The 18,430-nt window shown below is 39.4% G+C and overlaps 1 protein-coding gene across 1 annotated transcript in view; it reads right to left on the bottom strand.

Moving 5' to 3' along the window:
• Window positions 1-2,300: 2,300 nt before the first annotated feature.
• The window catches only part of LOC143733212 (actin-binding protein WASF3), a 39,568-nt gene continuing 23,438 nt past the window's right edge, over window positions 2,301-18,430 (bottom strand). The window contains exons 4-9 of the mRNA XM_077224827.1: window positions 16,293-16,446; window positions 13,660-13,777; window positions 12,876-13,051; window positions 9,229-9,483; window positions 3,843-4,222; window positions 2,301-3,486 (exon numbers count right to left, since the gene is read on the bottom strand). Of these exons, the coding sequence (XP_077080942.1) occupies window positions 3,329-3,486; window positions 3,843-4,222; window positions 9,229-9,483; window positions 12,876-13,051; window positions 13,660-13,777; window positions 16,293-16,446 (1,241 nt within the window). The 3' untranslated portion in view covers window positions 2,301-3,328. The remainder of the gene's footprint in view (window positions 3,487-3,842; window positions 4,223-9,228; window positions 9,484-12,875; window positions 13,052-13,659; window positions 13,778-16,292; window positions 16,447-18,430) is intronic.

Raw genomic sequence — 18,430 nt, 5'->3', positions numbered from 1 at the left:
CGAGGCAATTGACATGCCACTGAAGTTGGGGTCCTGTCCGCCCCGCCGTCGAGGCCACTGAAGGCGGAGGTAGCCCTAGAAAGGTTACGGGCAGTCAGAGGTGCCCTCCATGAACTGGTGACTTCCTCATGCACTTTCAGGAAGAATGGATCTGGAGGCGGGCGCTGACGATCAGCGTGTGCCACCCCCAAGAACCAATCATCCTGCCTTGAGCGCTCTGGGCATGGTGGAGGGTTGCACTCGAGCCCGATGCTCTCAGCAGCCTGGGTAAGCATGGCCATCAGCTCTGGATTAGACTCGGGCAAAGCTGTCGTCCCAGAGGGAGGCAACTCAGCCGAATCCTCATCTCCAGAGGACTCAAGCCCGCTTTGTGATGCGGCGATCGACATCTGATCGTCCACCGGTGCCCCGAATGAAACTGTGAGAGGAACCAGCAATCTCACTGGGAAGCACCGCAGTTTGCGACGCCAGAGAGAGGGTGTGGCCCGCGGAGGTTGATTCGTCGGGGAAGCCCACACAGTCACCCTCAGATCACCCTGGCCATCAGCAGAAGTAGTCATTGAGTCATGATCGCAGGGTCGCGATGGTCATTCTCCCGCAATGCGTACATGACTCAAACGCGGCCTCAGCGTGCTGATAACCCAGACACGCGAGAAACCGACCGCACCCAGAAACACACTGGCTAAGTGACATCTTTAAAAATACACACCCGTGCAGCTCTTTTATAAAAATACTCTTTCAGCAGTGCTGAAGCGCACAGGGGAGAGAAGAGACACAGCAGGAAGCTCTTAACGATCTCCGCTGAACACGCCGTCACACCAACACCCGCGCGAGACTTGACTCGTAGATTTTAAACTGAAAGTGATCGTGAGCACAAACAATCAGCTCTGAAGATAAAGCATGAATGCGAGGATGCACGCACTGCTCCTTATACCCACACAGCGGGGTGGAGCTCGCGATGCAAATTCCATTGGCTGCTCTGCGTACCATTGGCTCGTTTTTTACAACTTGAAGGTGATTGGGCTCTCGGGCGAGACCCCATTCGTCAGACGTTCTGACGTAACGTAGAACGTGACTGACTGAAAGGGAACTATATTGTCAGTTTTATAAATGAACTGGTCTTATTTATTTATTTGTCATTCAAAATAATGGAAAGGGCTCTTATCCTGTGTTTTATGGCCTTTATCTACCAGTTTAAATGGCTGATAGTTTAGAATTTGCTACTGGTCTCCCAAGCATCATAAATTTATGAAACTAAGCATGCTTTCTCAGAATTACCTGTTCTCCATACATAGAAACGTTTTGAGAAGTTTGGACTTGTGTACACAAGATATAGGCATATTAATGATGATGAGGAATATCAAACAAAATTATATTTGATTGTATCTGCGATCCAATGCATCAAAGTTCCTTTGATAACTTTTGGCCAGCATGGTTTAGTGCTGACATGGGTCAGTCATTCTGATTTTACATTATTAGCTGCTAGAAGCCATGTTTGTTGAACTGAATTTCAAGAAAATGTACTGTAAGCATTTGACCCAAAAATTACAAAATTAAATTTGAACTCTATTATTCAGTTCTAGTGCCCCCTATGTCTGGAATTTGACACAACTTGGTGTGTGTCATCTGTGTATCAATTTTTGTTAAATCTGAACATTGTCATTGCTAGATATACTTTAGTAAATTCGTTAAAATGGGTGTTTCCTGGGGTTGAAAAATTCCAGGAATTTTCAAAGTTGGAAACTTTGTATGGGAATTAACAGGAATATATGGGAATTAACAGGAATTAATGGGACTAAACAGGAAATTTGCAAAACTGTAGGTTAACCTTATGCTTTAGACCAAGCAAAATGATAATATTTATGTTTGTATATGATACAGTTTGCATAAATTATCCAAAATTTCCAAATAATTACATTTAATTCCCGTTAAATTTCCTACTTGGAATATTTCTAAACTTCCCCATCTTAACTTCCCATGGAAAACTTCTGGAACATTTCCAGAAATTTTCCACCCCTTTGCAACCCTAGTATTGATGTATCGAAATTATTTTGATAACTATTTGTCATGATGTCAGACAATAGGGTTTTTTGAGTTGAGTTGAATTGAACCAACAGCATAGGGGGAGTTTGAAAAAAAACAACAGGTTTTTCAGAAAATTCTAAATGGTTGAACATTTTTCCAAGGTGCAATAAAATCTTGGATATGATTTATTTTAGGGACTGACTCAAGGATTCAGAGGAAAAAAAATGTTTTGGCCCTTGTGGTTCTAGAGTTGTGCACTAAGATGGAAATTTCAATTTCAGTAAAAGCTAAATTTTATTAGATTCTGTTGTTTATTTCATTTATTATTCATACATGCATTTTAGACTCTACTTCTACAACATGATAATTTAAACATAAGATGCCATTTCCATCTTTTGAGCAGTGTTACAAAGATCTATACAACAATAAATTGTAAAACACATTAATGATACAGTACAGAGTATTGTTACAAATGATAGCGGATGTCACAGTCTCGTACTCCATCACCTTGTCTGACACGTTTAAGGACACACACAACACACAAACACACACTATTAGTAAACGGCGAGCAGTAAAAAATTATTGGCCACATCGCTGCCTTAAAAAAATAAAAAAAAGCAAATAATGAAAGCATCAAAGAAATTCACTCACTGCTAAACTAGGGCATAAATAATTATCACAACACTGTCCACAATTAAACAAAGAGACAAATGTTGGATAATGGAAAGTTGTGATATTGAAGGAGAAACCTATTTTGATTAGAGCAACTTTAAATATCTACTATCGCGATGATTTGATTGTCCATATACTGTATTCAGGGCATCTTGCGTGAAGCAAGCCTGAGATATCACAACAAATGTGTTTGAACATAATTTGAACATAAAATGAATACAAGTGCTAATACCACTGTTGACCATCGTTTTTGTGTATCACAAGATATGGATAGATATTTCACTATATTGTCCGGATGGCTAACAAAAGATAATCAAAAATCACTGAACGAATATTTTTTCTCAATAAGTATTTTCTTGGCAACTCTTGCAAAAGCTAGCATGTTGAATTTACATTGTAATTATGAAACCCACTCTTTTCTGAAAGTGCCAGAACTGTCTCTTTTGTCATTGTCATCTCTCTATTTCTGCACTTGCACCGTGTCCTTCCACTTTGCATTGCACAAATTCAGTTTCTGATCTCCTCAGTAGCCTCATCCAAGGACCATCTGAGCGTTTGAGGAGGAGTGTGTGTGTGCAGGAATGGATAATAGCAGCATTCTGCTGGTGTTCGCAGTTCTCTGCAGCCGGGCTCAGTCGGACCACTCGTTCTCCTCTGGCTCCGAGTCCTCGTCTGATTCGCTGTACTCCACTGCGATGCGTCGGGACAGAATGGTGGCCACGTCGTTCCCCACCGGCTCTTTCTTGGCCTCCTGCTCTCTCTGCTCTTGCACCTTACGAAGCTGGATACCTAGAGGACAAGTCAACAGTTAATAAAAGATTGGAAAAGCAATTTTGCGTTTAAAAGAAGTCTAATAGCCGTCGAAACGCAGCCCAGACATCTCAAACAAGGCAAAATTTGGGCTATCAGTGAAAATGTAATAGACGTCTAAACAATAGCCCAAGAATAGACTAGTTATCAATTAGATAACAAAGAAATAAAATAAAACAACTAGCCTATTCTTTAGGCTATATGGTTTAGACGTCTATTAATTTTGCCTTGTTTTAGACGTCTAGGCTGTGTTTGGACAGCTATTAGACGTCTTTTAAACGCAAAATTGCTTGCTGGGTATCCTGAACTCAAAATCCTTTGCTTTGCGTACTGACCTCTGCGGATGGCGGCCAGCAGGTCGCTCCGGGCATCACTGATGGGGACGAGGGGCACCTGGCCCTTTCTGGGAAGAGTAGACTCTCCAGGTGTGTGTGTTCCTCGGGACGGGGACGGGGCGTGGGTGGGGGGTCCCGGTGGGGGGGGAGGCGGGGCCATCGGTGGGCCGCCCATCACAGCATGCGAAGGGGAACCGCTGTAGGCCAAGGCAGGAGCCGGTGGAGGAGAGGGGCTGTAGGGCCGTGAGAGGGAGATCACTGTGCCCGGAGCCAGTGATGGAGGGCCAGATGTGCTGTCAAACGCAGTCTGAGATGAAGGGATGAGGGGAGGAGGGGGAGGGGGGGCGGGTGGGATGATGTGCTCGAGGATTTGATGGCCGCTGTCAAGGGATTACAAGGGAAAAGTTGTTTAAGGAACTATTTTGCATTGAATTTTTTTGTCATTTCCTACTATTGCCACTATTGCCTCAAAAGAACGGTTCACCCAAAAATAAAGATTAGTAGTTTACTTAAACCTAAATAATTATTGAAATGTTTACGCATCTTAAAACAAGTCATTACAAGGGAAAGTTGTTCAAGGACTTACTGTAGTCCACATTTGAAATGGATCAAAAAAAGTTCATCAAAGTTGTCCTAAGACGAGAACGGGTATTGTTCAAAATGCATGTATAACTTTGATAAAACTTTTGATCCACTTCAAATGTTGACTACTGTAGTTTGCATTGAAAAATATTTATCACTTCCTATTATTTCCTATATTAAATTTAGAGCAAGACATCGACCAATAGTTGTACATCATCTCATAATAGGCTTCGCCCACTATCGTTCAGTCGCTTAATGGCTGACATTTGCCTACACTGGATGTGAGTGTCGCGTCAAAAGCAAATAGAAGCCATTATAATGACTGAAGCTGTCTACACTGATACAGTATACAGATGTGTGTTTAGATTATAATGACTGATGCTGTCTACACTGATACAGTATACAGATGTGTGTTCAGATTATAATGACTGATGCTGTCTACACTGATACAGTATACAGATGTGTGTTCAGATTATAATGACTGATGCTGTCTACACTGATACAGTATACAGATGTGTGTTCAGATTATAATGACTGATGCTGTCTACACTGATACAGTATACAGATGTGTGTTCAGATTATAATGACTGACACTGTCTACACTGATACAGTATACAGATGTGTGTTCAGATTATAATGACTGACACTGTCTACACTGATACAGTATACAGATGTGTGTTCAGATTATAATGATTGATGCTGTCTACACTGATACAGTATACAGATGTGTGTTCAGATTATAATGACTGACTGTCTACACTGATACAGTATACAGATGTGTTCAGATTATAATGATTGACGCTGTCTACACTGATACAGTATACAGATGTGTGTTCAGATTATAATGACTGACGCTGTCTACACTGATACAGTATACAGATGTGTGTTCAGATTATAATGACTGACTGTCTACACTGATACAGTATACAGATGTGTGTTCAGATTATAATGATTGACGCTGTCTACACTGATACAGTATACAGATGTGTGTTCAGATTATAATGACTGATGCTGTCTACACTGATACAGTATACGGATGTGTGTTCAGATTATAATGATTGACGCTGTCTACACTGATACAGTATACATATGTGTGTTCAGATTATAATGATTGACGCTGTCTACACTGACACAGTATACAGATGTGTGTTCAGATTATAATGACTGATGCTGTCTACACTGATACAGTATACGGATGTGTGTTCAGATTATAATGATTGACGCTGTCTACACTGATACAGTATACAGATGTGTGTTTAAATATCACACTTTAATTATTTATAGCTCATAACTTATAAAAAATAAAATAAAACAAGGTGTTATTACTATATGACAAATGATAGACAGCTATACAGCGCGCGAGGACTGAATTGAGCTCTCTTTCGCGTCTGAATGGACAAATACACAGCATTATGTATAAATGTCCGTTTTGGAGAGTGACTGACTGTCTACACTGATACAGTATACAGATGTGTGTTCAGATTATAATGATTGACGCTGTCTACACTGATACAGTATACAGATGTGTGTTCAGATTATAATGACTGACTGTCTACACTGATACAGTATACAGATGTGTGTTCAGATTATAATGACTGACGCTGTCTACACTGATACAGTATACAGATGTGTGTTCAGATTATAATGACTGACTGATACACTGATACAGTATACAGATGTGTGTTCAGATTATAATGACTGACTCTGTCTACACTGATACAGTATACAGATGTGTGTTCAGATTATAATGACTGACGCTGTCTACACTGATACAGTATACAGATGTGTGTTCAGATTATAATGACTGACGCTGTCTACACTGATACAGTATACAGATGTGTGTTCAGATTATAATGACTGACGCTGTCTACACTGATACAGTATACAGATGTGTGTTCAGATTATAATGACTGACTGATACACTGATATAGTATACAGATGTGTGTTAAGATTATAATGACTGATGCTGTCTACACTGATACAGTATACAGATGTGTGTTCAGATTATAATGACTGACTGATACACTGATATAGCATACAGATGTGTGTTCAGATTATAATGATTGACGCTGTCTACACTGATACAGTATACAGATGTGTGTTCAGATTATAATGACTGACGCTGTCTACACTGATACAGTATACAGATGTGTGTTCAGATTATAATGACTGACTGTCTACACTGATACAGTATACAGATGTGTGTTCAGATTATAATGACTGACGCTGTCTACACTGATACAGTATACAGATGTGTGTTCAGATTATAATGACTGACGCTGTCTACACTGATACAGTATACAGATGTGTGTTCAGATTATAATGACTGACTGATACACTGATACAGTATACAGATGTGTGTTCAGATTATAATGATTGACGCTGTCTACACTGATACAGTATACAGATGTGTGTTCAGATTATAATGACTGACGCTGTCTACACTGATACAGTATACAGATGTGTGTTCAGATTATAATGACTGACGCTGTCTACACTGATACAGTATACAGATGTGTGTTCAGATTATAATGACTGACTGATACACTGATATAGTATACAGATGTGTGTTAAGATTATAATGACTGATGCTGTCTACACTGATACAGTATACAGATGTGTGTTCAGATTATAATGACTGATGCTGTCTACACTGATACAGTATACAGATGTGTGTTCAGATTATAATGACTGACTGATACACTGATACAGTATACAGATGTGTGTTCAGATTATAATGACTGACTGTCTACACTGATACAGTATACAGATGTGTGTTCAGATTATAATGACTGATGCTGTCTACACTGATACAGTATACAGATGTGCGTTCAGATTATAATGACTGACTGTCTACACTGATACAGTATACAGATGTGTGTTCAGATTATAATGACTGACTGTCTACACTGATACATTATACAGATGTGTGTTCAGATTATAATGACTGACTGTCTACACTGATACAGTATACAGATGTGTGTTCAGATTATAATGACTGATGCTGTCTACACTGATACAGTATACAGATGTGTGTTCAGATTATAATGACTGAAGCTGTCTACACTGATACATTATACAGATGTGTGTTCAGATTATAATGACTGACTGTCTACACTGATACAGTATACAGATGTGTGTTCAGATTATAATGACTGATGCTGTCTACACTGATACAGTATACAGATGTGTGCTCAGATTATAATGACTGATGCTGTCTACACTGACACAGTATACAGATGTGTGTTCAGATTATAATGACTGATGCTGTCTACACTGATACATTATACAGATGTGTGTTTAGATTATAATGACTGACTGTCTACACTGATACAGTATACAGATGTGTGCTCAGATTATAATGACTGATGTTGATACACTGATACAGTATACAGATGTGTGTTCAGATTATAATGACTGACTGTCTACACTGATACAGTATACAGATGTGTGCTCAGATTATAATGACTGACGCTGATACACTGATACAGTATACAGATGTGTGCTCAGATTATAATGACTGATGTTGATACACTGATACAGTATACAGATGTGTGTTCAGATTATAATGACTGATGCTGTCTACACTGATACAGTATACAGATGTGTGTTCAGATTATAATGACTGATGCTGTCTACACTGATACATTATACAGATGTGTGTTCAGATTATAATGACTGATGCTGTCTACACTGATACAGTATACAGATGTGTGTTCAGATTATAATGACTGATGCTGTCTACACTGATACAGTATACAGATGTGTGTTCAGATTATAATGACTGACTGTCTACACTGATACAGTATACAGATGTGTGCTCAGATTATAATGACTGATGCTGATACACTGATACATTATACAGATGTGTGTTCAGATTATAATGACTGATGCTGTCTACACTGATACAGTATACAGATGTGTGCTCAGATTATAATGACTGATGCTGATACACTGACACAGTATACAGATGTGTGTTCAGATTATAATGACTGACGCTGTCTACACTGATACAGTATACAGATGTGTGTTCAGATTATAATGACTGACTGTCTACACTGATACAGTATACAGATGTGTGCTCAGATTATAATGACTGATGCTGATACACTGATACAGTATACAGATGTGTGTTCAGATTATAATGACTGACGCTGTCTACACTGATACAGTATACAGATGTGTGTTCAGATTATAATGATCATTCTTTAAAACAAAGGCTAAGAATGAGGGTTGAAAATAATCAATTTTGTTTTGTGCAGAATTCTTTAACATCATAAGTAAACCTGAAGGAACGTATTGAAATCCACCTCATGATGTAAATGAGTAAATGTTGACAACTTTCCTTTTTGGGTGAACTATTCCTTTCTCTGCATAGAGATGAAACACTACAAAAAACGGTTTCACTTTATTTTGATGGTCCCTTTAACACATTCTGTTGACTGTAACGTTGCACCTACATGTCTGCTAACTCGCATTAGAGTATTAGTAGAGTATTAGTAGGGTTAGAATAAGTTGACATGTACATTTACATTTACATTTATCTGACGCTTTTATCCAAAGCGACTTACAATTGCTATATATGTCAGAGGTCGCACACCTCTGGAGCAACTAGGGGTTAAGTGTCTTGCTCAGGGACACATTGGTGTCTCACAGTGGATTCGAACCCGGGTCTCTCACACCAAAGGCATGTGTCTTATCCACTGCGCCACTGCCACCCCATGTAGTTGCAAAGTTACTTACAGTTATTAAAACCTAATACAGTTAATTATAGTCTGTAACTTCTGAGAGAGAATTGACATGCCTGTATTCTTTAGCAGCTGTTGGCCTTGGCCCGTTGAGAGCTGATTCTGGCACTGGTGGCCCATGGTGGACCTGGAGGCGTCCCAGAGAGTGCTGTCGGGCCCCAGCAGAACCGGAGGAGCCCGGGGGGCGGTGCGCTCGGTCCAGGGACTGAGTCTGCGTGGGGCCGGCGTCTTTCCCATCAGCCCCTGCTCCGCCAGCCTCCGGTGGGTGGTTCGGACTCGCTGGATACGAGTGCTCGTCTGACATACCAGATCTGCGTTAAATCAAACAACACAATATACAGGTGCTGGTGATATAATTAGAATATCATCAAAAAGTTGATTTATTTCAAGAATTCAACTTAACAGGTGAAACTAATATATTATATAGACTCATTTCATGCAAAGTGAGATATTTCAAGACTTTATTTGTTATAATTTTGATGATTATGGCTTACAGCTTATGAAACCCACAAAATCAAAATCCCAGAAATATAGAATATTACATTAAATCACACAGTAATTACACAGGAATACCATGGTCATTGAACCAGGTTTCGGTTATTTTGGCAGTGTGGGCAGGTGCAAATCCTGCTGGAAAATGAAGGAAGCATCTCCATAAAGCTTGTCTGCTGAAGGAAGCAGGAAGTTCTCTGAAAATGTCCACGTAGACGGCTGTGTTGAGTGAACACCAAAGTGGACCAACTCCAGCCGATGACATGGCTCCCCAAACCAACGCAGACTGTGGAAACTTCACAGTGGACTTCAAGCATCTTGGATTGTGTGCCTCTCTGTTCTTCATCCAGACTCTGGGACCTTGGTTTCCAAATGAGATGCAAAATTTGCTCTCATCAGAAAAGAGGACTTTGGTCCACTGTGCTTTATTAAATCCAGAGTCAACGCAGCCGTCTACCAGGACATTTTCAGAGCACTTCATGCTTCCTTCATTTTCCAGCAGGATTTGCACCTGCCCACACTGCCAAAAGAACCAAAACCTGGTTGAATGACCATGGTATTCCTGTGTAATTACTGTGTGATTTCATGTAATATTCTAATTTTCTGGGATTTTGTGGGTTTCATAAGCTGTAAGCCATAATCATCAAAATTATAACAAATAAAGTCTTGAAATATCTCTGCATGTAATGAGTCTATATAATATATTAGTTTCACCTGTTAAGTTGAATTCTTGAAATGAATCAACTTTTTATGATATTCTAATTATATGACCAGCACCTGTATAGACACACAGTATGCAGGCATTATTATGGCTGCCTATTCAGTATAGAATTGACTTTAAAGGGGTCATCAGATGCCCATTTTCCACAAGTCTTTAGGGTCTTCATGTAAAGTTTGTAACATACTTTGGTTAAAATTCCTTCAATGGTTGTGTAAAACAACACTCTTTTTACCACCTCAAAAACAGCTCTGCTCACAGCGACCCGTTTCGGTGCATGTCTCTTTAAATGATAATGAGCTACAGCATTACGCGTGTCACACAAGACACGTAAAGTGATGCCTTGGTGGACAGTATACAAATGACTGAGGGCAGAAATAATACTAATACGGGAAATATGCTAATACGGGACAGTCCGTCAGTGGTCGTGGGCGGAGCATGAGCAATATGACATCATATTGCTCAGAAAATCCAAACGGTTTGATTATTTGAGTGTTTAGGCTATTTGAGGATTAAAAAAAAAGGAGTGAATGTTTTTTCTCATTGTATGGTGGTTTTGTCCACACAATGCAAAAACACATTTTTATGCAAACACCATTTAAAAGTGAATTTATCTACTTAAAAGTGTTTCTACTTATCAGAATTGCTGCATTCCTATACCACTTCCAGGAGCTTAAGATCAAGTAATCAAAACCTTCTAGTCCCACACTCACGGCTCAAACGTCGAGTGTGCGGCTCACACTCCAACTATGAAGGCGGTAAAGCTTTTTTTCTTGGTGCCGTCATGAACACAACACACACCATTCTCAGCCGTTTATACTTCAGTTTGCTAGTTCACCTATAGACAAACAGATGGCATTTTAATTATCCTTGTGAAAAAGAAGGGCACTTAATTGTATTGAATGTGCACTTATCAAACCTTAAAAGTATATTTTTATAAAACAGTCCTTGCAAAACATATATTAGTAATGAATTAAAAGGCCACTTAAGTGTACTTAAAGAGAGTAGGAACTTTCGTAACACACTTATTAAATGTACTTTACAGTTAAACTGCCATCTTATGTTTTAATGAACTTAAGAACTAACTGCATTTGATATAGATTAAAACGTACAATGGAAATACAGTTGACGGCCCCCATTTGGTGTATTGAAGTGTCTAATCAACTGACGCAAAGTCAAGAGGAATAAGTAATGGGCAAATGAATACCTATATTCAGCTTCAGATCAGAGTAAGACACAATAGAGAACCATCAGTTATTGAGAGCTGCCGATGAACAATTCATTTTTTTTTGGTGAACTATTAATTTAAAGTGATAGTTGACCCAAAAATGAAAATTCTGTCATTGATTGCTTTCCTTTATATCGTTCCAAACCCATAAGACTTTCGTTCATCTTCGGAACACAAATGAAGATCTTTTTGATGAAATCTGAGAGATTTCTGTCCCTCCATTGACAGGCTATGCAACTACCACTTCAAAAAGTTCATAAAGAGATCGTAAAACTAATCCATTCGAATTGATCGGTTTAGTCCAGGTTTTCTGAAGAGACTCGATCGCGTTAAATTATGAACAGACTGAATTTAGGCTTTTATTCACATACAAACTGTCACAATGACGAGTCCCAAGATCCAAGTGCAAGTAAAAGTTTATTTTATTAGATAAAATTGCAGTTTATTAGACAATCGGGGAACAACACTCAAAACGCCACAGTTTGAAGGCGGGCGACCTGAAATCCAAAATGCCAGGAAGCAAGACGAGAAGACAGCATAGCCTCCGCAAGGAGACTCCGAACAGGAACTAGGTGAGAGAACAAACAAGAGTAACGAACCGACAAAGTGCCAGCGACATAGTTAAGGACTCCACAACTAACACAGAAACAGACAGGGTATAAATAGACAGGTGCAAACAATGTGAGTGGGAACAGCTGTTTGCAATGATCAGTGACGAGTCCAGGCAAAGGGTTATGGGAAATGCAGTTCATCTGGGGAGGTGACGATCAGGGGAAGAAACCTCTAGTGAAAACCCAGGAACACAAACCAACACCGTGACACAAACATTGATCAGTGAACATAAACAGAAGCTGCTTGACGTGCGAGAACAAACCTCTTTCAAAAGTTCAAACGTGATTGTTTATATGAATAAAAGACTAAATTAAATCTGTTCATCATATAAAGCAATCGAGTCTCTTCAGAAAATTTGGACTAAACCGCTCAATTCATATGGATTAGTTTTACGATCTCTTAAAAAACGTTTTAAATCGCCAAAGTGGTAGTTGCGTAGCCTGTCAATGGAGGGACCGAAATCTCTCAGATTTCTTCAAAAAAGATCTTCATTTGTGTTCAGAACATGAACGAAAGTCTTACGGGTTTGGAACGACGCGAGGGTGAGTAATTAATGACAGAATTTTCATTTTTGGTTGAACTAACCCTAAATACGTTGCATTCTTCAAAACACTAAAGTGGCTCGAACATAGAGAACAGACCATAATACCCACCTATCTGGAGACAGAGATCCCTCAGAGGACATGCCATGGTAAGGAGACGGTGTTAGACGAGTGTCCGGACGAAACTCCTTATCGTACGCCATCATATTCCACTCCTGACGCCGGTTACGAGCTTTACGAACTTTCTTTACCTCGCGAGAGGGATCCTCCGAGTGTTTTTGCTCTTGCTAAGGCAGAAAAAAAGGAAATGTTTCTTTAAGTCTGAGTAATATTTAACTGTGCAGAAGGAACAGGTAGGTCTGTAAAAGAAACCAGCGGAGTGTGTCATTTCTACGCCTCTAGTGTTATCAAACAGAATAGCGAAATAATAGCTGTTTTCAAACAGGTTTCCAGAACGCCCGCTTGGTAGAATTGTGGGCTCTTTGAGCAGTAAAGTTCCCTCAGTCGGTGTTCGGGTTTGACGACTGTATGTAATAACAGCTGTGACTCTGGAACTGTATGAAGAATGACTTCTGTTGTTTGTTGTTTGGACTTTTAGTTTAGTTATGTGTTGGGTGAGGATTTAAGACTGTGTTAGTGTACTTACAGTACATAAAGTATGTTTCTGGCTACACACACACACACACACACACACACACACACACACACACACACACACACACACACACACACACACACACACACACACACACACACACACACACATACAGACACACACAACACACACACACACACACACACACACACACACACACACACACACACACACACACACACACACACACACACACACACACAGACACACACACACACACACACACACACACACACACACCTTCTGCCGGCGTTTCTCCTTCCTCTTGTTTTCTGTAGCTTGCAGCATCTTTTCCTTCCAAAGAATAAAAAAGTAGGATGGATCTGTATAGAATTTGAGCCCGTCTTTTTTGTCATCCCTGTAAGACAACACAACACAACGCTTAGAAGTGATTATTATCAATGTTGAAAACAGTTATTTACATTTTTATTTCAGGATTCTTTGATGAATAGAAAGTTCAAAAGAACAGCATTTATCTGAAATAGAATCTTTTGTAACATTAAACACTACCGTTCAATACTTTGGGCTCAGTAAGAATTTTTTTTTTTGGGGGGGGGGAAATAAATAAAATAAATCAATACTTTTATTCATCAAGGAGGAATTAAATTGATCAAAAGTGACAGTAAAGACATTTATAATGTTACAAAAGATTCTATTTCAGATAAATGCTGTTGTTTTTAACTCTCTGGTTATTAAAGAATCCTAAAACAAATGATACACAACTGTTTCCAACATTGATAATAATCATAAATTTTCTTGAGCATCAAATCATCATATTATACTGATTTCTGAAGGATCATTTGACACTGAAGACTGGAGTAATGATGCTGAAAATTCAGCTTTGATCACAGGAATAAATTACACTTTACTATATATTCACATAGAAAACTGTTATTTTAAATTGTAAAAATATTTCACAATATTACTGGGTTTTTTTGTATTTTTAATCAAATAAATGCAGCCTTGGTGAACAGAAGAGAATTGTTTTAAAATCATTAAAAATCTTACCGACCCCAAACTTTTGAACGGCAGTGTGTATATATATATATATATATATATATATATATATATATATATATGTATACAGGTCCTTCTCAAAAAATTAGCATATTGTGATAAAGTTCATTATTTTCCATAATGCAATGATAAAAATTAAACTTTCATATATTTTAGATTCATTGCACACCAACTGAAATATTTCAGGTCTTTTATTGTTTTAATACTGATGATTTTGGGATACAGCTTATGAAACCCCAAAATTCCTATCTCAAAAAATTAGCATATCATGAAAAGGGTCTCTAAACGAGCTATTAACCTAATCATCTGAACCAACTAATTAACTCTAAACACCTGCAAAAGATTCCTGAGGCTTTTAAAAACTCAAAACCGCAATCATGGGTAAGACTGCCGACCTGACTGCTGTCCAGAAGGCCATCATTGACACCCTCAAGCAAGAGGGTAAGACACAGAAAGACATTTCTGAACAAATAGGCTGTTCCCAGAGTGCTGTATCAAGGCACCTCAGTGGGAAGTCTGTGGGAAGGAAAAAGTGTGGCAAAAAACGCTGCACAACGAGAAGAGGTGACCGGACCCTGAGGAAGATTGTGGAGAAGGACCGATTCCAGACCTTGGGGGACCTGCGGAAGCAGTGGACTGAGTGTGGAGTAGAAACATCCAGAGCCACCGTGCACAGGCGTGTGCAGGAAATGGGCTACAGGTGCCGCATTCCCCAGGTCAAGCCACTTTTGAACCAGAAACAGTGGCAGAAGCGCCTGACCTGGGCTACAGAGAAGCAGCACTGGACTGTTGCTCAGTGGTCCAAATAACTTTTTTCGGATGAAAGCAAATTTTGCATGTCATTTGGAAATCAAGGTGCCAGAGTCTGGAGGAAGACTGGGGAGAAGGAAATGCCTGAAGTCCAGTGTCAAGTACCCACAGTCAGTGATGGTCTGGGGTGCCATGTCAGCTGCTGGTGTTGGTCCACTGTGTTTTATCAAGGGCAGGGTCAATGCAGCTAGCTATCAGGAGATTTTGGAGCACTTCATGCTTCATCTGTTGAAAAGCTTTATGGAGATGAAGATTTCATTTTTCAGCACGACCTGGCACCTGCTCACAGTGCCAAAACCACTGGTAAATGGTTTACTGACCATGGTATTACTGTGCTCAATTGGCCTGCCAACTCTCCTGACCTGAACCCCATAGAGAATCTGTGGGATATTGTGAAGAGAAAGTTGAGAGACGCAAGACCCAACACTCTGGATGAGCTTAAGGCCGCTATCGAAGCATCCTGGGCCTCCATAACACCTCAGCAGTGCCACAGGCTGATCGCCTCCATGCCACGCCGCATTGAAGCAGTCATTTCTGCAAAAGGATTCCCAACCAAGCATTGAGTGCATAACTGAACATAATTATTTGAAGGTTGACTTTTTTTGTATTAAAAACACTTCTTTTATTGGTCGGATGAAATATGCTAATTTTTTGAGATAGGAATTTTGGGTTTTTAGGAGCTGTATGCCAAAATCATCAGTATTAAAACAATAAAAGACCTGAAATATTTCAGTTGGTGTGCAATGAATCTAAAATATATGAAAGTTTAATTTTTATCATTACATTATGGAAAATAATGAATTTTATCACAATATGCTAATTTTTTGAGAAGGACCTGTATATATATATATATATATATATATATATATATATATATATATATATATATATATATATATTAAAAATGCTAATAGTCCTACAAATATATACAGAAATATATATACATATATAAAGTTTGACTTTGAGGTGAATATGATCTGAAAATGACTTGTTTTTCATCCAAATGTGCAGTTTTTGTGCATGTCCTCGCTGAAGCGTACACTGACCGGTATGGGGTGAGGATGTTGAGGGGGGGGGGTTTGTCGGAGCGCTGGTACACCTCCATCACAGGGTTCGGGATGGAGTTTCGGGACACCACCTGCTGGTCCTGGATAGTGGAACTCTTGAATGCTTTTCGCATGTTGATGTCCTGTAAGGACACTGAAGAGCAAGCAGACAGACCCATCAAACACCATCAAACACCAGCACTCAGTGATGTAGTGGTGACTGGAGAAGTGGGTATACTCTTAATTTATGCCCCCAATATTTTAGCGTCCCAGCAAAGGATGAATGCTCTGTGTTATCAACAGTGACATGTAAGACTAGTATTGCATATTAGTTCACCCCAAAATGGGCCGGTATTGCACATTGTCACTAAACTTTTGCTACTTGACTTCACGGAGAAAGGATCTTTATGAAATTAATATTAGCCACAGAAGAGGTGCAGTTTTTGCAATTAATACTGGCTTTTAATTATTTATTATTACTAAATAATTATGCATTTTGAGTGACTATTCCTTAGGGCCGTATGCAGTATTAAATGTTTAAACGGCCGTATGCCGTATTAAATGTTTAAATGTTAAATGTTTAAATGTCAGTAAATGAACGATCCACAAAATGGAAATGCAGAATGTTTATGCTTAATGCTTATTGTTGACAATACACAATCACATAGGCTATTTGAAACGAGAATGGCCATAGATGTTAAATTTCAAACAAACGCCAATGCAATCCTTCTGTGTCTAGAGGCATATGAGCAATTAGTATGAGCATCAAAGATCAGTCTCAGCTACTTTTTCTGTCCTAAATTAATCAATGTTTTTGGACTAATCTGTTCATTTAATAAATGGTTCAATTATCTCTCTCATAAAGACAGTCCCTTGTTGCCACCTTCTGGCTTAATGATGCAAGTTGCGCAAACACAGACAAGCGGAGTGATACAAACAGAGAAAAGTCCCAGTGCTGATACTCGGGAAATATTAGAGCACCGTCTATTAGATGTTAAGCATCCTCATAGCACCTGCAACAGAAAATGTCTGGAGCCGCCACTGTCTGTCGGTCATTTAAAACTTATATATATTATATAACTTACTATAACTGAAGCGTGAAGAGTCGCGTTGGGATTCGCGCTCGGCTTGCGCTTCTGTGAACATAAATCCCGCTTGCTTTGTTTGGTCTCAAACATTTTGACATTGACGAGCGGGTGTGTGAGTGCTGAAGCAACTCAGATGAGAAGGTCAGTTATCGTTGCGGTGGGCGAATCATTGCAGCACCAAATTAGAGTTAATATTAGGCAATTATTTCACAACTTTTATTTTATACACTCAAAAAATGACTGAGGTCCGGACCTCGGGGACCTCAATGCTGGGTACGGCCCTGACTGTTTTATTTTTCACATGAGATTGGATAAGCTAGCCTACTAAATGATGCACATCGGACGGGGATTTAGAAGTGGATATACGCAATGCCGACTGAAAAAGAAGTGGGTATACACCGTATACCTGCGTATACCCGGCACTACACCACTGCCAGCACTCATCTATTACTGGGATATAAGACACATAAAAACTAAATGAATCCGTTGATGACATTTTTCCATCTTAAAAATATATCTAAATTACGTCATATGCTCTCATTGACAAATGCGGAACAACTAGTTCATGCGTTCATGACATCAAGGCTAGATTATTGTAATGCTCTACTGGGTGGTTGCCCTGCACGCTTAATAAACAAACTACAGCTAGTTCAAAACGCAGCCGCTAGAGTTCTTACCAGGACCAGGAAGTACGACCATATTAGCCCGGTTATGTCAACACTGCATTGGCTCCCTATTAAACATCGTATAAATTTTAAAATATTGCTGATTACTTACAAGGCACTAAATGGTTTAGCTCCCCAGTACTTGAGCGAGCTCTTAACGCATTATAGTCCTTCACGTCTATTGCGATCTCAAAACTCCGGCCAGTTGATAATACCTAGAATATATAAATCGACTGCTGGCGGTAGATCCTTTTCCTATTTAGCACCAAAACTTTGGAACAATCTTCCTAACATTGTCCGGGAAGCAGACACAGTCTGTCAGTTCAAAGCTAGACTGAAAACACATCTCTTTGACCTAGCATTCACATAACACTCTATAGACTTC

This window comes from Siphateles boraxobius, unplaced genomic scaffold (genome assembly GCF_051911475.1).
Source record: "Siphateles boraxobius isolate OS27281-9 unplaced genomic scaffold, OSU_SipBor_1 92, whole genome shotgun sequence".
NCBI classification, from domain to species: Eukaryota; Metazoa; Chordata; class Actinopteri; order Cypriniformes; family Leuciscidae; genus Siphateles; species Siphateles boraxobius.
The sequence above is the reverse complement of the archived record's forward strand: the minus strand, read 5'-3'. Positions and strand labels throughout refer to the sequence as shown.